Source organism: Gymnodraco acuticeps, unplaced genomic scaffold (assembly GCF_902827175.1).
Source record: "Gymnodraco acuticeps unplaced genomic scaffold, fGymAcu1.1, whole genome shotgun sequence".
Taxonomy (NCBI): domain Eukaryota; kingdom Metazoa; phylum Chordata; class Actinopteri; order Perciformes; family Bathydraconidae; genus Gymnodraco; species Gymnodraco acuticeps.
The window spans coordinates 2,765,300-2,786,496 of NW_022992193.1; the positions used below are offsets into that span (position 1 = coordinate 2,765,300).

At 43.0% G+C, this 21,197-nt stretch overlaps 1 protein-coding gene across 13 annotated transcripts in view; it reads left to right on the forward strand.

Annotated features, from left to right (window-relative positions):
• The first annotated feature begins 1,528 nt into the window (after nt 1-1,528).
• tns1a (tensin 1a) overlaps nt 1,529-21,197 on the forward strand; it is a 75,916-nt gene continuing 56,247 nt past the window's right edge. For 7 of the 13 annotated variants that reach the window (XM_034205331.1, XM_034205332.1, XM_034205335.1 and 4 more), the window contains exons 1-2: nt 8,036-8,357; nt 19,293-19,407. In XM_034205331.1, the coding sequence (XP_034061222.1) occupies nt 8,202-8,357; nt 19,293-19,407 (271 nt within the window). In that variant the 5' untranslated portion in view covers nt 8,036-8,201. Of the gene's footprint in view, nt 2,376-8,035; nt 8,358-19,292; nt 19,408-21,197 lie in introns of those variants that run through there. The other 6 variants (XM_034205328.1, XM_034205329.1, XM_034205333.1 and 3 more) reach the window with 3 other exon arrangements.

Below are 21,197 nucleotides of genomic sequence, written 5' to 3' on the forward strand. Positions count from 1 at the left end.
AAAAAGATTGTCGTTTGGATAGAATTAAATATTGAAGTGACATCACTTAAGTTGCGGGACAAATAAATCAAGTCCACTCGGGACATGAAAAGCTGTTCCGACCAGTGTGTGTGAACAACATCAGGGGAAAATATAGTATGAGGGCAATACTGTGGCGCTGATTTTGTATATAAGATATATCAATTCTCGCGAGAACTTGACGCATGTAAACAACAACGCAGCATAGGAGCTATTGATGACCATGTATTAACAAATATTAATAAATGACACTTTATGCAATTAATCTCCATATCTGCAAATGCATCGTTTTCGAGAAACATAGACTGTTGTCGCATGATTCCATCTCATACAGGCACACATGGATAGATGATGCACTGTGTTTATATCTGACATGTGCACTGAATGCTGATTTCAGAACGTATGGAAATATGAAGAGCAACTCTAATGGGAGCAGCTCTCTGTCAATGGAAAGATTTGTAATTTTTTCTTTCTTTTTTCTTTTTTCTTGCCATCGCATTTTCATACGGCCAAACAATTTTGCGTTATGTTCCCCCCCTCAACACCCTCCCTCCCCCACCCCCACCCCCACCCCCTTGGCTTAGCTAGCTCGGGGTTGACAGAACAGCATCCTCTCTACACTTTATCTCCCTCGCTCATTGCTTTGATGTGTTGTGATTGCGTTGGTGTGGCGATGGTGTGCCGGGCGGGAGGGGTTGGGGGGGGGATGAGATGGTGGTGGTGGTGGTGGGGGGTGGGGGGGGGGGGGTATAGCAGAGAAAAGCGTTCTGCAGTGAAAATGTGCTCCCACTGAAGCGTAGAGAGACTGCAGCACAGCGAACGAGCCTGTGCACCACCTGCAGTCGCGTGTGTGTGTGTGTGTGTGTGTGTGCGAGGGAAATAATCACCCAAGACACAATGATTCAACACCCCGCTCCTCTCCTCTTCTGTCATCCTCCATCCTTCCTTTCTCTCCTCCCTCCTTCTCTCCCTTCGACCCAATTCTCCACACACACTACAATCATCTCACCCCTTGCCTGCCTTGTATCCGCCTTGCACCGTGACGGCTGCTGCGTGTCCGCTTGTGTGCGTATGTTGCGCATGCTGCTGTGTGTGTGTTCATCAGTGTTCTCAAACACATTCCCCCCCCTCCCGCCTCTCCCCCTGCGACTTTCCCTTTTTGTAATTCTCCCTCTCTCCTGATGTCTGTCATCCATCCATCTTGACTCCTCCATTCACTCTTTTCAGCCCATTCTGTTGCTCCTCCACCTCTCCCGGTGAACACACTACTTGATGCGCACTTTCGCTCATACGCACATCTTCTCCTTCGCCGACACTGACTTCAACTCTGAAACACAAACACTCAATGAATACACTCAATCTGTCATTCTCAGCAGAAAAAAACCCCTTCTGTTTTCCATCTTTTTCCTTCAACCGTTATGTTCCCAGTCCTTTCTCTCCCCCCCCCCCCCCCCTCACTCTTTCTGCTCCCCTCCTCCCGCGCTGGCTGAGTAAGTGCTGCAGCATCAGTGCATGTGTGTATGTGTGAGAGAGCAGGAGAGAGAGAGAGAGCGAGAGAGATGAGTGTGTGTAAGCGGAGTGTGTAAGCACCAAGCACCGGGGATCCTGAGCCTGGAGGGGAACCGTGTGACGAGAGGGGGGCTCTTCTGCCTGTGGATGTATGTGCCAGGACAGCGTTTTTTGTTTTTCTTCTGCAGGCGAGCGTACATGTGCGTGAATGTGTGTGAGAGACTGGGAGTGTGGGGCATGCCAGCGTGCGTGTGTGTGTAACAGTGTCGTCGATCAGCAGCGGGCTCTTCGCATTATGCAGCCGACGGTGCTCATCACACTTTGAGGACTGACTCATCTACACCGGGCTGTGGAGACCGAAGAGACGAAAGAAGAAAGAAAGACAGATGGATGGCAGGAAGACAGTTTTAGGCTCTTGACGCTTCGGGTCCCTCTAGACTGTCCAAAGGTCTAGTCCATTTGTGGGACGCCAGTAGCTTCACACCAGCCCCCCCTCAAATTGGAATTGCAGACACATAGCCAGACAGGTTGCCAAAATTGCCCAAAAAAAAAACTGAAAGGAAAACAAAACCCCAGTCGTCGTCTGACGCTTTTCAACTGTGCTCCACGGAGTAGGACAAGAGGGTCTCCTTTCTCTGCGGGGTCTTTTTCCGTTTGACATCGTTCTTTTTACCAGGGGGGGTTGCAGGATCCTATCCCGGCACCAAGGGGAGAGATAAGAGGCTGGCAGACGAGACGGGACAGACGCAGGCATGGCTCGCCTCAACTGGTGCCTGGCTGCCGTCGTCAGCTGGGGCAAGTTCCTCTTCGCCTGCTTCTTCCCTCTGCGGGGGGCCAAGCGAGACAAGGTAAGACTTCATGGAAAGGGGGGGAAGGGGTTTGCTTGGAATGGGAGATTGAGCCTGGATCCAACGGACTTAAATGACGAGCTCTGCACATGTCGTCTTTCATGTCTCACTTCAGCCCACGCAGGTGACTTTCTTCTGCAATGAATGCCAAAAAATGTATCTGGAATTCTCATCCTGCATGAAATACACATCGGAATGGGCCTCAATCATACCACTCATCCATTACATGCACTCAGTCGCTTTTACCTACACCACCAAATGACGTAGCTGTGAAAAAGAGCTTGGCAACTGGTCATGGACCATGGGATCTGGAAGACTGGTTGGTGTCCCTCTAAGTGCCGATTCAAGGTCAGTGTAACATCTCCAAATTGTCTCCAGGCAGCTGCTCCAGATAGAGGTGGTGTGGAACCATGGGTTTTTGGACCTGCCCCTAGAGCAAGGCACTTGCAGCAACCACCTGGAACAAATGGTAGTTGCTCTTGATACATAGGGTCACCTTGCTTTCGGAACTGCAGAACTGTAATGCACCATTATTGGGGGTTTGCGTACTCCCGTAAAAGGGAACCATTCATCTCCAGCCATTGCACGTCATGCTGTATTTTTTCGCTTTCGACGAGGGTTTCATCCCTGCGCCATATCCCGTTGGTCGTATGGCACATGTGTATGAGCAACAAAGGCCAATTGGAGTTCATTGAATGGTATCAGCCGAACGCACACTCCTGTTTCTTTGTCTGTTTCCCCGGAGGCAGTGTTATTAGCCAAACCTGGACCACAATTCTTTGCTTTCTTTATGCTCCTCTCTAGCTGATAATCAATCATGTATATAACTAAATGGCACTGTTTCCTCTGACACACACTTACACATGCACTTACACACATGTGAGGGCACCAGAAACAGTGCCCGAGGTGATCCTCTGATAAATGGTGATCATTTTTGGAGGGTATTTTTTTTCCCTTTTCCCAACGCCATGAGCATCTCTTGAGCAAAGAGAGAGCTTTTTTTAATAGCACTTATCCTAAGGCAGGACTGACCAAATCAGCCTAATGCACTGCACCCTCAGCAGTTTTTCAAAAATGATGTCCCCTTGTGAGAATATTATCCTAAAGTAAAGACACTTTCATGCCCCCTCATATCTTTCAATTTGATCCTCATCGTTGGAATCATGAAAGCTTTGATTCTAGATATTGGTGGAAAGGTTTGAAACTTGAGTGTTGCAGTGCTGTAACTCTCCCTCTGCTGTTGCGTATGAGAACCGTTCAGGCAGCGGTGGTGTTTTAAAGTCTGGTGGTGATGATGGGATTTTGCTGGCGGTGACGCCGTAACATATAGTGCTGCAGCCGCCCGTCTCTCCAAGCCCCGACACCCTCCCACAACACCAGCATCAACCCCCCCGCCCCATTGCCGCAGCTCCTTATCTCTACACCCGCGCTCATTCCTACCACACTCCCCTTGTCGCACTCTCTTGTATGTGTGCGTAAATGTGTGTGTAACTGTCTTTGCAGACACACACTCATTATATATCTCCTCGACCCTATGCAATGAATCCCTAACCCATTATGTTCGTTCAGTCACAGCTTTAGCTCAGCATGTCCTCTCAGCATTGGCTTTTTTTCTTCAATCTAGAGAAAGGATTTCCTTTTGTTTGACATTTTCTCCCTCTTAGGAACACTCTCATACATATACTGTCATTAAATCGATAGTGAAGAAGGTTTTCGCACCATTTTTCCAGATTTGACCCCAGTTTTATCGTTTTTAGAAATGCAGGAAGATAAGGCACATCTTTAACTGTTCTACCTACATCGTCAAATGTATTATGACAACTATTAAGATATCCTTTTTCCGTCTATATTTTGAATATTTCAACCTGTTTTCAGTAAAACTCAACTTGTTTTGGCTATTTTCCAAAATCAAGTCCTTGATTCCAGTATGGCCACCTTTCTAAATCTTAGTTGAATTACAATACGGACTAATTTATAGACTATTCTTGAAAAGAGGTTGTACTATTGGAAAAGAAAAGGGTGGTGGTTGCAGTGGCACCAATTATTTTTCATATGGGGTTTTACAACTTAACGGACGGACGGATATTACTTGATAAAGAGTTCTTGCTCCAAAAATCTAGCACAAATGTTAAACTTTTCTTCTCACTTAGGAAAGTATACAGTTGTTATTGGAAAAATCCCCCTCTTCTTTCTTTATTACCCTACAATCAACTTGGTTTGATTATCACTGAAGGTTGCAAACACTTGTTTATCTGATTTTGCAACAGTTGGCTGATGACCAATTCCTCATAAGTATACAGTGTCGAAAAAAATTACCTAGCAATAAGCGTTTCCCCTCTCTGACCCATGTTGTTTAATTTAACAATCAAACAAACGAGGATTTTGCCTCACAACAGAAGTTCTTGCAGTGTGCATGACGACCATTGAGTCTGCTGCTCCAGCTGCAGCATCACAGCTGGTCACGTGACCGACTGGGAGGTGAAAGTGGAGAGGTAAGGCTCTGTGTCTTCCCTCCAAGGACCGCTGTGAGGTGTTCAGTTTCCATGGCAACCCGGCTCACACGGTCCCCACATGATAGGGCCGGGTTACAACTGGAGATGGGAATATTGTGTGTCTTTTGACTGCGATTGTGCAGCGTTTTTTTTTTTAAGAAAGAGATGGGGAAACAAAGAGGGAGGTGGAGGGAATGATGGGTAAAGGTTTTTCTCCATGTGTGTTACTATGGTGACACTACGGTGCTACCATGGAAGGGTAACCCTCTGCTTCTCTGCTCTCCTGTATTCCCTTTCCCCTTCTATTTCTTATTCCTTCTCCTTTCCCTGTGTCTCCCAGTGTGTCCTTTCCTCTTTTTCCTTCTATTTCATTGAATTTCCTTTTGTTTCCTTTCATCTCTTTTCCCCTAAAAATGTAGTTTCCTATCCCCTTGTCTCTTTTCTTCTGCTCTCCTTGGTTCCCCTGCACTTTCCTCTCATTTAACTGGATTTCCTCTTGTCTCTTTCCTCTCTGTTTCTTTTATTCAAATCCGTCTCCTCTTTTCCGTTTCTTCCCTCAAATTTCATATAATGTCCTTGCTTTGTGTCTGCTTCTCCCTGTCTCCTTACCCTTCCTCTCCTCTCCTGTACATTTACTGTTTACTTGCCTCGCTATTCATTTACCTAATGTCCCCCAGGGCAATAAATTCACATCAGGCAGTACTGCAGACAGCCAAAAGAGAAGAGGGTGATGGGAAAACTGTCCGCTGAATGGCTCCCTATTCTCACCCTGTAGATTGCTTCTCTCAGCATATGCATGGAAACCCTATTCATTGCTCCTTGTATTTATCACATGCTCACCTTCCACCTTGAGCGATATCGTCCAAATGTGGCTACGGTGGGCATGTACCCCGCCCAGGGATCTGCAGAGTACTCGCTGAATTCTCGGCTGGCGTTCAGTTTGATGGATGCTCTGTTATTTTAGCATTAAAGCTTTAATGTGATGGATTCTCCAGCGACAGAAGAGGGGCCTGCAGATGTGGAATTCTCTCTTTTCTTCTCTTCCATCTTGTCCAAACAGTATATCTAGTACAACCAAAATATTTGAACTTCTTTGGTGTGTTGGTGGAGATCTTGCATTTGTCAGTGTATGTATATCAAATGTTATATTGGTAAAGGCTGCTAACATCATTAGATGTAATGAGATTTACTGTCCCACGCTGGCCTAAATAGCCTTTTCCACGAGTGCATTTCTCTGGGAAATAAAGAGTATGTGTGCTTGTGCCTGCCTGCTGGCTGTTTTCAGTGAGTCCCGACATGTTGCATTGGGAATAGGGGAATAAGAACCTGACCTCACTGTACAAAAATGTTGTACTGTGAAAATACACCACTCCCAAAAGCACACCCAAAATCAATGCTTTTTGCAGGTGGTAAAGTATCACCTTAATGTCTCTTCTGGCTGCACCCAGACAGAAAAAAAAACATTAGATGCATGCATGTTTTATAAAAGCGTACCTGTCTGCAGAGGATTGGTTGGAGGCCACTAGAGGCTGCTATAGCAACCCAGTTTACACCAGTTGGCTGCAGGGAGTAAGTCATATGTTTCGAACAAAACTAAAAACTATTCAGGAGTTAACATGACAAGCATTCCTCCAACTGTGCTGACATTATGTTAATGCACACAGTGGGAGACATAAACACACACACAGATTTGGTGTCAGGTTAGCCTATGGATTGTGGTAACTGTTACAGTGGAAGTGATGGAGTGCAGCAGGGATCAATAGAGGGTGTTTTCTCAAAATGAATTGGCTCTTAGCCCTTTATGGATCTGACTGTGGAGTGATGTAATGTGCCCGCACCGCTGATATAATGTTGATTCAGTGCTGTACTTGATGTAGATGTACACATGCATGGAGCGATATACCTCACACATGTGCTCGGGAAATGTATGCATACATGCATGTGGAATATTTTGTTTATGCACAAATGGGACCTTGGAGGATGAAAAACCCACTGTTATGCATATATGCAAGCATGACCAAAAGGGTTATCAACCTGTTGGTGTAGTCATATTTATAACAGCATGCAGTGCATTTAAAGGCACACTTTATTGAGTTATCAGATAAGGTCCAGGACAAATTATGTCATCAGTTTTTGTCTTCCTAGGCTTCGAAACTACACATTTTTTAAAGAAATTTGAAGATACACACTGGTCCCTGAAGTCTGAAGGCTTAGTTTGAATGTTTTGTACCCTCGTATATGTGAGTCAGAAGCGGCCTGCTACACAAACTACAATGTTTTATCATCCAATCAGATCATTGAAAACAAAAGGGGGCAACACAGACCTCTAGCAAGCATAGTTATCATGACAGAAGCAAGGATGGAAGTCAGGTGACAAGATAAACTAGGATATATCTGACATTTCTAGCCCCTTTATTTCACAAAATAAAAGGAAAAAAGACAAAGAAATCATCAGTAAAGCTTCCAAGAACAATCCATTAAAGCAGTATTGGCTGCTTTACCGCTTCAATCTCGAGCAAGCGTTTGTGAAAGTGTAACACTGATTTCTTGGAATACCCCATAAAGTGTTTCTTACTGTTATGTCAGTTCCCTTGCATACAGTATGTCACCGCAGGAGAGTACTGCACGGCCATATGGTCCTTATTGTGTGCATATGTGAACATGGCCTTTCTTTGAGTGTGTGCACGAGACTGCATGTGCATATACAATGTCTGTACACCACAGTGATGATCTCAGCTATATTTTATACTGGTCACACGCCAACTTGTGCAGCCTTTACCTGTTAGCTTCCCACTGTTGGTCCGGCCTCTCAGCTGCGTCACAGCATCTGTCGAGTCCTGCAGATATTCTGAAGGGAGAGTGGAGATCTGGAAACAGGAAGGGGGTTTGCCGATGAAAAATTGAAGTGACATTAGCGCAGACAAGAGCGAGCATGCTCTGGGCGGAGAGGTGGAGGGAAATAGAGGTGAGGTATGCGGCGCAAGGGGGTGGACGGTGGTCAATGAATAGGGTGTGTGTGTTAGGGTTAAAGAAAAAGAAAGGGGAAAAGGAGGGATCATTTGAGGAGAGGGGAGGGAGAAAGAAATAAAGGCCAAGACTCACCTCCCCCCTTTTCCCACATGGAATAAAGTTGCCACACTTCAAGAGGGACAAGAGAGGGAGGCAGCGAACAATAGAGTGACTGAGAGAGAGGGAAGGACCAGGAGTGGAAGCAAGAGAGGGAGGGAGCGCAGATGCGGGAGACTGACTGAGGCCGTCAGAGAGAGAACACGAGAGCCTTCCCTTCCCTCCCCTCTGTGCACCTCCATCATGGATCTACATCGCCAAAACTTGCATGGAAACATTGGGCATGTCTTGGAATACCATGGATCTCTTCCGTGAGCCTGGAGATCCCTTCTTTTTTCCCAGGATGCCCTCCGTCTCTCTGTCTCTGCCCTCTGCTCTTGCAGGGAGGGCCAGCACCTGGGTTTGCCTCTCCTGCATGTTTTGGGTAAGACAGGGATGCATTCGGGTCCAGCAATAGGTTGTTAGGGATTCAGATGTAGTTATTTGGGATGCAGATTTCCCAAAAGAGGCATGAGACATTTCTGAATGCTTCTTTTCTGCCCATGCTTTGTCAATTGCTCCAATGGACCTTCCATAGTGTTGTCACGTGGGCGGTTATGTTTATGTCTGATGTGTTGAGGAAGTGAGGAGTTCATGGTCAATGGTTCCTTTGAATTGACAACACAGCAGCACCCCTGTTGCTTCTGATTCTTGTTCATTATTATTTTTGGCTAACATTTGACTTTTTTTCCATGGAAGTATACCAAGGTCTAATGCAATTCAAACTTAGATCCCACCACTAACATCCTTCATCTTCTGGTCACTAGAGGTGAAGTTCAGATTTGTCACACATGACAAGATGGCAGGCGGATCTACAGCGGTTGACTCTGTTGCGTGATCTTTGCTGGACTAATCTAGTTGACTGCTCTGTGGCGACTCGCATCGGCGCGTTCTTGCGTCGGGTCCAAGCGGCCTCGGCACTCGAGCTATTTCTGGTTTCTCCTGTATAATTTAATCTGCTGCTGTTCACTTCTCCTGCTATCTGGGACTGACTGAGTGTGTCAGGAACCGGGGTATTTCCACGCAGCATCTTGGTTTGAAAAAAAAGAAAGAAAAAGTCAAGCACGCCAACACACCACTTGACATGTGTGATGATGTGTTTGGATTAAGGGTGAATAGGGACATGTTTTTCTGACAAAGCAACATAGATTGAGGATTTAAGCCTTTTCCTTTACATGTGGAATCTGCCTTTTAAGATGCTGTCCAGACACATAACCATAAAAAACAATGAGCATTTGTATGTAAACTGCCTCTTCCAACATTACCTACCTTTTTATGCTCCTAGCTGCAATGCAACACCACCTTTAATGAAGAAGTAGGTGTATTTATCGCTTTTTTTCTGCTATAATGTATACACAGCGTATAATGATCCTACCCAAGTGTTAAATGAGGCATCTGCCCTACTTTTCTGTAGCTTGCAGTGGGGGAGAGGGCCATTTAGATGCAAGGGGAGAGAGGCAGGGTGGAGGGAAAGCTCCCACGCACTTCATATGCAAATCGAGACATTGAGTTGTCCAGATGCAAGGCTTCCAATCCAACATTATCGCTCCTTCAGTATCGCTCCTTCAGATCGACAACAAAAATGATGATGAAGGGGAATAGAGAGGGGAAGGACATGAGTGTTGTGAGGTGTGACATCAGCAGAGAGAGGAAGGAGTGTAACAAGGAGAAGCTGAGTGACGTGCGAAACGCGGGTTCTAAGAAAGCTCCTCAAATACACGCTATTCATTATTTATCACCCCACACACAGAGAGAGAATATTAGATTTGACGTGCTGACAGAAATAGCCCCAAATGAAGGCTAGTTTGTACAGCACTGGCCAAATACTTCTGTGTGCTAATTACTACTCTACAATATGCTAAGCAGCCATGAATAACAACAACCATTATTTGACACAGCACCAGCTATATGACACTTTTGCATATTCACTAAAGAATTTCCTGTAGGTGTTTACCCGAGTGCAGCCAGACCTGGGATTATGCAGAGTCACAAGTTTGAGTACAGACCTCAGATGTTTTCTTATGCTAACTACTCTCTGCTTGGATTTTGTAAAATTGCAAGGCAAACATAAAATAGGGCAAGTATCTGGTTTTGTGCAATCATTGCTAAAAGTCAGGGCATGCATGTTGCACTTAGCCCTTTTCTTTGAACATTTAAAAAAGATCACTAAAACACATAGATTGTATATAAAAGGGCGGTTAACACCATGACCCATTGGTTTGAAGTTTGAATGCCTTGGTCTAGCGTTTTGCTCATCGCCATGTTGGTTTTGGCCAATCTTGTAGGGTTTTTTGGAAACAGAAGTGGTTACTTTTCTCATAGACTTCTATACAATTTCACACATTTTTGCAACCACAGGAGTCACCCTCTGCTGGATATTCTGCATTGGCTCTACTCTTCCCAGAGGTCGCCACTTGGGCAAAATCTGTCAATGTTGGACAAGAAATTACATATATTTATTTGCATTTATATATTTGAGTATAACACAACTGTGACTTAATGATGAAAACAAAGCCAATCACCACCAAACTAACAATATTAAACTAAATGTAACAACGTTTTCCTTGGGATATTTGTTGTTAGTTTTTAACTTTGGCTACTCTCTTAGTTTAGATTATGACCACAGTGTGTGACATAATACACTAGAAACCCTCCATATTAACATAAAAGTCATGTTATTCTGGTTTCTGATGCATCAATTTTGATAAAGCAAAATACCTTACTATGGCAGATAAGGTTGAACAATAATGTATATGGAAAATTACGACTTGTTTTCATATTGGTGGTTCTTTGCTTTGTGATTTATTTGCCTTATTGTAGTTGATGTGACACTGTTGGACATTACAGATTGCATAATAATCAGTAAACTTTTATGAATCTGCTCAACAAACAACTTATATTTCCTTTTATGCTGCAGTCCAGTACTCGGCAGCTGAAAAACTGTAAGCAACAATGTATGGTCGATTCATCATGTCTTCAGTTGTCTAACAGAGTTCCTCATTGACTGAACAGAACCCCTGGAGAGCTCTGAAAATCAATCCTTTGATTGGACCGCCTGCCACGCCTCTGTATGTGTCACCTCTGTATGTCTCTGTGTGTGGCCTGGCGAGTATTAGGAATGTCTCTTTCCTTTGCTAATAAGAGCGTATCTGCTAGCCATGCTTGGTGATTAGCTTGCGTTGGGTGAGGGCATTCTTTAATAATGAAGATTTCTCTACGCCTGCGTGCGGGCCAGGAAGCTTTTTCCCAACACACTTTCTTAATTGTTTAATTTTGCAGTCAATGGAGTGATTTGAAATTCTACAAATATTAGTAAAAACCCCAATAATTAGCGATATTGGCTGACATAAATGGTCAAGTACCCTCATGTGGCTTCATCAACAACTGGGTTTTATTGTGGGTTTGACCCTCTGTCAAAATTGGATTGGTATATTTATTTAAACAGTTAGTCTTTGGTAAAAATATGTGGAAAAAGTGACTTTTTTCCTAGATGTAATAATAACAGTGGTGATATAGTTTTGATGATGATTCCCACCTCCAAAAGACATGGAACTGCACTTAGACCTTCTTTTGGTCAACAGCCTCCGAAGGGACCTGATGTGCTGCTCAGCTGCCACACAGACAGGATCCCTCCAACTCTCTCCGGAGCTTCCTCCTTTCTTTTTCTTTGTGCATGTGTCTACTATATACATGCCTTGCGTGTGGTACTGTATCTTTGAGAGTCAGACTATCCTCAGAGAGTGTGAGCCGTCACTCTGGCTAAACAACGCTCTGTGTATCCGTGACCAGGTGATTTATATGCGATGTGACCGGAAGCCTCCCTCCAGGCCCCCGGGCCAACACCAGCCATGCCGCGACCTAGCTTCAGCTCACTTCCCCGGGGCACTGTGCACCGCTCTGCCCCCGCATCTCATACCCAAGTCTGGATCCCTGCCCAAGTTCTATCTGTGCACCATCAAACATCACAAAAAGCTTGAAGTTATGACAGCCATAAGATATAGAAGTGTTTATTTATTGGCAGGAAACCATAGGCACTCTCAACAAATTGATAAGTATAATTTAAGAGCTTAAATAGATACTAACAAATGACGACTTAGCCACACACACCTGTGCATATGAACTTGTGACATGTATCAACATGTAGGAAAAATGGAAAGGGCTTCTGTTTTGCTCTTGTCCTGTGTGGGTGTGTTTATTTCCCCGAGATGGACTCAAGAGAGTGGAGCTAATTTGCAAACACAGCATTCTAAGTTCATTAGCAGCTGGCTAATGATCATAAGCGGCCTAGACTTCATGATCACAGCTCATTGATCTTTGTGTCCCTCCGTCTGCACCTGGTATTGATCATATCGCGCGAACAGTATAACAGCTACCCCCTCACGTGCACACACAAATGCATGTGGATTATTTGTTGCATCCATAAAACATCACACCCACATTAAAGCAGGAGGTAGACCGTTTCTGGTCTTCAAGGATCTGCTCCAACCTGGCAACCGGCCTACAGTGTCAGTCCAGTGGGATCGGCTGTATTCAGCGCCATAAATAAATCATGCTGCGCTCACATGTATGTGCTTGTACTCTGATCCATACTCCAATGAAGTATGGAGGTAGACAGGGTAAGAAATGCAATGTATCAGGGCATTAGATTTGTAAAGATATGATTCATATCTTACATATTTTTGGACTTTATATGTTTGTTGTAAAAATGGAAAGCCAGTTCACAATGTACATATTAATTTAATTCATTAATTAATTCAACATTTCTATAGTCCACTGTGCAGCAGGTCTTTTTTAATTAAATGTCAAATGCCATTTTGAATTTTTTGTATTATACATTTAATCCATAAATGCTGCTTGCATTAATGAAAGATCACTTTGCATTACAATCTTCAAATTTCACATAACATATGGATATTTTCCACTTTTAAACAGCTTTTTCTATTACATTTTTTATGGAGCAGTAGAACACCCAAATAGGTTTGTGATTTAATAGAATGTTGGCTTAAATAAAACATATATATGTGGTTCATTATAATGCTACAATAATTCAGGATGCTACATAAATTAATTTGTAAACACCTGGACTTTAGTAACTCATGTGTTTCAGCAATTCACACATTTGCGCATTTAAAACCCTATGTTCTAAATGTGAAGAGTTATTTTATGAGGGTTAGGTAAGATGCATAGATTAGATTTTACTGCAAAATCCCTACCAAATGTTGTCCCCTTTCACCGTAGTATTCTGATCAAATACGGAGGATACCATCTACGTTTTTTCCCTGCGAATAAGTCCACCATAGTTTTCATTTGTATATGCTTATGAAACAAACATGTAAATGCTGACACGCTCACACACTCACACAAATATGACAAATATCATCCTGGTTTCCATTTTCCCTCTTGTTGTGTTTCTCCTTCTCGTTTTCTCTCACTCTCTCTCTCTCACAAAGGCGCCCATTGTGCCTTACAGAATTTCAATTTGGTGGAAATTGAAAGCAGGTGTGGCTCTGCTTTTTCATCCCTGGCTTCTCTTTTCCCCTGGCCTGTTAGTGTCTGTGGGGCCTGTTCCTCATGCTTGACTTCATCGAGCCATGTCATCCAAGGTTTTTAGCTGGGTTTGGAGCTCCTTGCCTTTTTTATTTTTGTCCTGGTGACTCATTCGCTCCCTCTGCTCACCTCGTCCATCAACCAAGTAGTCACTAACTCAGAAAACAATTCACCTCAATCACTCACTTTCTCTGTCACATAGTATTTATCTTACAGCGGACAGCCTTAGGAAGGAAAGAGTGTTTGCTGCAGCCTCTGGCATTCCTTGGCAAACAAATTATTTCCAGGAGGAATAGGAGAGGAATAAATTGCTCCGATTTTAACATGTATGTTTTATTAAAGAAATACCTTTTTTGTGCCCCCGATAAGAACATCTAATCTTTCAGCTAATTATACAGAAAGAGTCCTCTATTTATTTAAACATCGTTCCTTTTAGATGGTTGTTGTACACAAATGGATATCTGACTGGGCGATTATAAGACTACAGGGTTTTGTGTTGATGAATCTGTGTGGCAGAGAGTGTTAGTTTGGGTTTCAGTGCCTCAAAATGCATCTGACATACTGTAAACAGGAAGTTCCAGACATCAACAATTACCATTATATTGAGACTTTAGCTTTGATTGCTCGTGGTGGGTATGGTTCGGATGACTTCTGTATTATATGGGTCTGATACAGAACATGAAATGTGATCAGCTGTGGTGAGCAGTGTAGATTTTTGTCCATGGAGTTGTGGTAACCGCCATTGTGACATCAATACCTCAAAGAACAACTGCAACACATTCTTGTATTTAACAGATTTTTTCTGGCCACTTGGAGGCAGCATAAACAAGCACTTAACACAATATTGACATATAATCACCTTAAACAGAAAACACATTAGCAACACTTACAGACACATTGTACTGATAAGTTAGGGGGAAATATTAGAATTCATTGGTAATCGTGTTAGTTTCCAACTGATTTTAGGTCTGACATGTCGTTATCTCCAATTTGCCTTCAGTACGCTTACATTTTTTAACTTTTGCAGCACATTTTTGACAGACTGCATGCACTTTATTTAATAAGAGATCTAGCTAACAGACAATTTCATTAATCAGTTGCTAGAGTGTGTTAGATACTAGCTAGTCATTGATGATAAATAACAAATGAGTGGGGTTTATGTCTTAAGGTGTACACGCATGACTGAATACATGCATGTTTTGTGATTGGTTGTACGTGCCAGGACTAATTTGTGTCCATGCCCTGTCCCGGTTACAGAGGTAAAGAGCATGCCTTTGAGAGAGTCAACCCCCCTCCCCACTCCCTCCTGCTCCCAGATCTTGGCTCTAAGTGGGGTCGCGGTGGAGGTAGCGTAGTGATGCTTTTCATTAGCTAAGTGCAACTGGGGGAGAGGAGCGCAGGGCCTTGATTTACTGTGCCTGCTGTCTATAAGCCCGGACACACACACACACACACAAACACACTCTCACAAAAACACCTACTCTCCTCTTCCTCCGTCCTCTGCTCTTAGACCACTCACTCTTTCCCTTTATCCCCTCTTTTTCTCTCCATCTACATCCATTTTCCTTCCCATCTCTGTCTTTCCGTTTCCATTTTCTCTCCGCGACGTCTCCTGGGATTGTCCTCCTAACACGACACAGAGGACAGGGCTTGTGTTTTTTCAGTTGTTGGTGTTGGATGTCTTTAGGATGGCTCTCTAGTCGAAAACACAGCTGCCATTTAAGATTTACACTCTCAAAAATGACTCCATCATTGTGAATTGACCAAAATTGGAACTTTAAAATATAAAATAGTGATCGTTTTACAAATATTTCAGCATGGAGATTTGGTTTTCTTCATGACCGTCCTGAGTCTGTTGGTTTTCTTGATTTTTGGCGACACCCTTGGTGACAAATGGCCATGGCGTTGGAGTTTAAACTTCTACATACCATTCAAGAAAATCTCACAATGGCAGTAGATTGTCTTTGGAACACATATACATGTTTGGAGCATCAAGAAACATCTAAAATATGTATACCGTGCTATTTTGTAAGTGATGTCAACTTTTTGGGAAAGTTAAAAAGATACTTGTTCCTGAATGTTCCTTTCCTGGCAAAACGTTGTTTTTTCTTTGATATGATCATCAGGAAGCAAGTTGCTTCGTACCGGATAATAAAATCTGTCATGGATGGTTAAGAAACTCATGGCATCCATTAGGGAAGTGGCTTTCTGATTACAGGCCTAATTGTGAGCTTTCGTAACATATTTTACTAAAAGTTTTAAGAAGTGGGACCCGGTGTGTGTGAGCCTGTGAAACTCTGAGGGTCATTTCCACTCAAACTAAGTATGATCCCTGTTATACTCGTGTTTGATTACTCGCCATTTAAGCTGCTGGGGCCCTTTTCCCTCTCTTTCTGAATCCCAGATGCTACATGGCAGCCATCCAGCAACCACGTGCAGTGGCGAGACTCAACGTTGGCATGTGTGTGCAAACTTGTGTTTTTCTGTCCTTTTTTGAAAAACTCCTACCTCATCCATCATAGTTTGACAGGACACATTGACCCCAGTTGCCGTGGCAGCCAGGTAACCATGGCTCCTGCCTGTGACACAGCTGGTGGTGTCTGATTGGTTTAGCCAGCGGCTTTCTGCCAGGTCATCTTTAACATCAGGGCTGGAGAGTGGCACCAAGGTGCTTCAACTGCTATTTATAAACCTAGACGGGCACACTGCAAAATATGCCCATCTTAGTTGTTTTTGATTAGGTTTATCAGAAGTCTTTATTTGACCCACAGCGGGAAGTTTAAATTGTTACAGTAAATAGAATTGTGGAATCTGAATGGAACTGTCATTGACTAACATTTCTTGTATCAAGACTCCCGATGAGGTTTCATTCAAAGCAGTGTATTGTCAGGTCATGTGAGTGGGTTACAGTTTCACAAAATGACATGTATCTGTTGTATTTATTTTCATTGGCATTGTTATACTACCCTTTGTTTTCCTTTCTCGCATCGTCTTCTTTAGTTGGTCCATCTCAGCAGTTCTTCAATAATCACGATGGGTATCACTCAGCTCAGATTACTTCCCTTCCCTCTAATGAAAGTGTCTGCGGTCCGTCTGTATTTAAATCTGAGCTGCTGTTCAGTATATCTACCAACTTGTGAAATAAGAATGTCTTTAATGAGTTGGATTACATACTGGTTCCACGTTTTTTTTAATCAGCGTATTGTTTTTTGAACGCTACCTGTTGAAACACGCTGCGTCCGGCTCTGTGCAACCAAGGTCAGCCATGATTCCTCTGTGGAGCTTCTAGCGAGTGGGTCACAGTGTGACAAAAGCCATTAAGATGTAGGGAGATAGGGAGGCGAAAACGCTGAGAAATACACTTTTGTAATAGCTTTGAGCCAAATTGACTGCGGCAGATGGAGAGAAAAAAAAAAAAAAAGTCCGGAGAGCATCGGAGAGAAAATGAGCTCAAAGACAAAGAAGCAAAGGATTACAATCCTCTGTCCTGCTTTCATCAGTGTGCCTCATATCACCTGCAGTCCTTTGTACTTGGAGTAGTTCTGGTTGTAGCAGTAGTGGTAGTAGTGGTTAGAATTAGTTATGCTAGCAGAGATGGTTTTAATTTAGTGTACCTGGAATTAACATTAAAAAAAGATACACGTGATATTCCTCCGAATCTACAAGGAAGAGTAGCTCGTGTGCACAAAAACTCAACACATCATGAATGACCGATTGGTGGAATGCAATGCTGACAACTGTTCCACTGATTATGGGATGGGTTTGCCCAATTTTAGAAAGCTTTGAGGGAAGATTGTGCTATAAGCTGATTGGTTGGTCCAACTTTCATTGCTGAAAATTGGCGTAGTTGGAAGAAAATGGTCTTGTTGACATTGGGGTTTGATTAATTTAATATTAAAGTAGATCCTATTCACTTTGGTTTATTTGGGAATCGATTTACAAGAATCCTTTCAAAATGTAGCCGCGGATAACACAAAAAACGACCAATCCCTCTCAGATGATTCACGGGATTGTTTACACGTGAGTTCATGAAGAGACTCTTTCAAGGTGATAGTTGGAACAAGGTGTCTTTTAAAATACTGCTTTCAATAAAGTTTACAGTCCAGCAGAGCCCAGCCTGGACTGGCCCAGCTGCACAAATACACAGAGGAAATGACATCATCATTATGACTCACCAAGGGGGTTGTTCAAACAGAGGGATTGTTCAAAAAGAGATCAGTAGTAAAGTGGTGGAAGGTGAGAAACAAGGGGTGAGCGAAATAAGCAGCTTTCAATAGCTGCATACTTTTTCTGAAATAGTGTCAAACTAGCTTTGATTAAAATAATATATATTACTTAAAACATGCGTAATCTGCATTGCGTCACTTGGGCCCCAAACTGTGAAAAAATGACTGAAAAGGTCCTAAAAAAACTCTCTTTTTGTCAAAAAAATGTTAAGCTCTGTGTCAGGTTGAGCTGCTTAAAAGTTAAAGCACCATCAAAGGGAAATTCTAGTGACCCAGTTACAGTCTTCTTGGCTGAGTTATCCTCCTGGTTCAAATCAGCATTGAGTAATGCGCAGCTGTTTGGAAGGACAGTTTTGTTTTAATGATGCTTTGAAAGTGTTGGGAATGTCACGAATACATCGTAAACAAGTCCTGGAATTCATTTTGCAGAGGTCTCTAGGGTTCCTTTTTAAATGTTCTGTTAGCCCCACCTCACATGAACACATCAACCCCACCTTCATCACGGTCATTTGAATATCATTGCTTTTAGGTATACAGAAAATGCTGAGCACTTTTTATTCCTCTCTGCTCTGCTCAGTTTTTGGTGCAGTTTCTAGAGCTTCTGTGTCCTCAGGCAGGAAATATTCCAACACACACACACACACACACACACACACACACACACACACACACACACACACACACACACACACACACACACACACACACACACATGCATACAGTACAGTATGAACACACACACCCAGGCGTACATCATTCCTAGAGTTTTTTGAGGTTGTTGGCTGCTGTGAGGCTTCTTTCTTCCCCCCTCTCTCCTCTTCATCATTAATTAGTCATTTAATTAAAAACTTCAAAGTGAAAGCATCCTCTGCTGGTGGGCGGGCTATGTCAGTGTGTGTCGTGTGTGTGCAGGTCCATGCAACATTGTGACACAAAATCATCTCAGCTATGAAAGTGTGTCTTTTTTGATCAAATAAACAACAAAACTGTATTGGTAGAAACACCTATCATTATTTTAAAATGTGACCTTTACTGTATAATGTTGCATTTTTGGTTTAAAAAAGGCCAGAAAGATTTATTTAGACATTTCAACATGATTGAAATAAACAAGTATCACCTATTTGATCAGTCTATTCATCATTTGTTATTTAAAATGTGAGAAAATATTGAAACATTTACAAAAAAAAGTTGCTCAGATCTCTAACTGTTGTACTGTAATATTTGTAAATTATCAGTATGTATCAGTATTTTACCCTGGAGAAAGTACTATAATCAATATTATTATCAATGAATCCAACTTGTTCTAAAGCTTTTTAGGAAAATTAAGCATTTGTCTCACATAGAAATAAATATATACAAATTTAAAGGCACAAGTAAAACCAGTTCACCGAAGCCATCAAAGCCTGAGATCTAACCCCCAAAATGCAGCAGCCGTAGACCAATATATCATAGCTGAATCCCAAATGTATTGCTATTGGCCGAGGACCTGCTGGCAGCCGTTCAACCGACTCCCTCCTGATCTCTCTTCCTTCCTCTTCCTCCCACAGCCTGACGAGCTGGAGGGCGTCCACACACACACCTTCAAGCTGAAGCCGTTCAAGAAGGTCGTGAGTTGTGATATATGCAAGCAGGCCATCACCAAGGAGGGCTTCATCTGCAAAGGTGAGTTTCAATCAAACTCTGATTCCTGTTGAGGAGGGCTTGGGTGTTGTCCCAGCATGCATTGGGGAAAAACACAACAATTCCAAACCAATGGGGATACAATAAAGTAGGGATGCATAAGGGTATGGAAACATATTGGCAGATAAGGTAGTAACATTAAATATCGGCATTGGCCATTAATAAACATTTCATTCTATATAACCATAAGACATGTGCAAATTAGTCTCATCTCTAAGAGGTTGACCAGTCAAAACAGAGCCGGCCAGCTGACCAATCAGAGCACACTGGACTCTGGTTTCAGACAGAGGGTGAAAAGAGGTTTTGCAGCACAGGCAGTATGAGAGAAATAAAGAGCTTTTTGAACATTAAAGCATAGAAACAGTAGAGACACAAAATACATATGAATCTGTTAATACGCAGAATAAGGCCCCTTTAAACTTATTTTACACATTTGTATGAACTGATTTGATCATATTAGAATATAAAAGGTCAGAAAATGCATCATATTTCTTGAAACTGAAAAGCTAGTTTTATTCAAAGTCCCAAAGTCTAAATACATTCAGTCCTCAGTGATGTAAAATGTGTTTGGCAGCCGTATTCTACATCTGTCTCTCAGTCTCCATCTCCTTTGTTTTACCTTTCTATTCCAACGTGTGCACACAGTCTGCATGTTTGCATGTGTCTGCTGTTTTTACCATCGGTGTCTCTCCCATCTTCCTCCCTGCCCTTTAAGCCCCGTCTTCCTCCACTATCCACTCGCACGATTTTGGTTCTAATTTTAGAAGAACTGAAGGTTTTATTATCACACCAAGAAAAAGTCCAGGGGAAATTAACGTGAAAGGACTCCCGGACAGCCTCAAATGTTCTTTCTTGTCTCCCTCCTTCCATCCATCCATCTCTCTCGCACACTCTCCCTCTTTCCCTTTTGAAGTACAAACACTGCGTCTTTAGCAGGAGCCGAGTGGAAGCCCGGTGGTAGCAGAGCGGGCCTGTATAGGGCTTTGGCTGAGGATTTGCTGTTAAAATTAGCATGGCTGCTGCTGCTGCATTAGCCTAGATAAGAGGGAAAAAAGGGAAAGAGGGGTAAGTGGTGGGGGGGGGTGGGGTAGAGCGAAGCAGGATAAAGACAGAGAAATTGGGGTATAGGGGGATTGGGAGATAGGCATGCAAAACAAAGGGAAAAGAGAGCAAAGGGGAGCACGGGAGAATTACTCCCCCTTTCATCCCCCTTTTGTTCAATCATCCCCTATGTTAAAATACAGTAAGCTTCCCTTGCCAAATGCTAAAGCTTAAAGTCATCCAGCTGAAAGCTCAAAACGGCCCCCAGGAGCAGCTTCATGTGCGCAAACGCGGTTTAATCAGCGAAGAAGTGCTATTAAATGTGAGCGTTTTACAGCACTGTATGTGTACTACACATTGGACATCCTCCCTGCCCTTTACAGATACCAGGAAGTGTTGCTAGGCGCCCCAGTGAAAAGGCCACATTGCTAGAGGGCTTGTGGACAAAGAGATCAAATGTGTCATTGACATCCAGATGTGTTGCGGATGTACACAGTCTTAAGTGACTGAGGTTGTTTTGTCACCTGCACGCTCTTCGCATACTGTTATAACCTGCGACCAGTTGCCAGGCAACCATAGGCAAGTAAGGGGAAGATACATTTGTTTTAAAACTAGTGTTTTCATACAGATTTAATCATTTCTCAGCCTTTTGCTTTATTAAAACATGCTCCAGAATCATTACTAAGCTATGATTTCACCTGCATGACCAGCGATGACAACTCAATGAAATA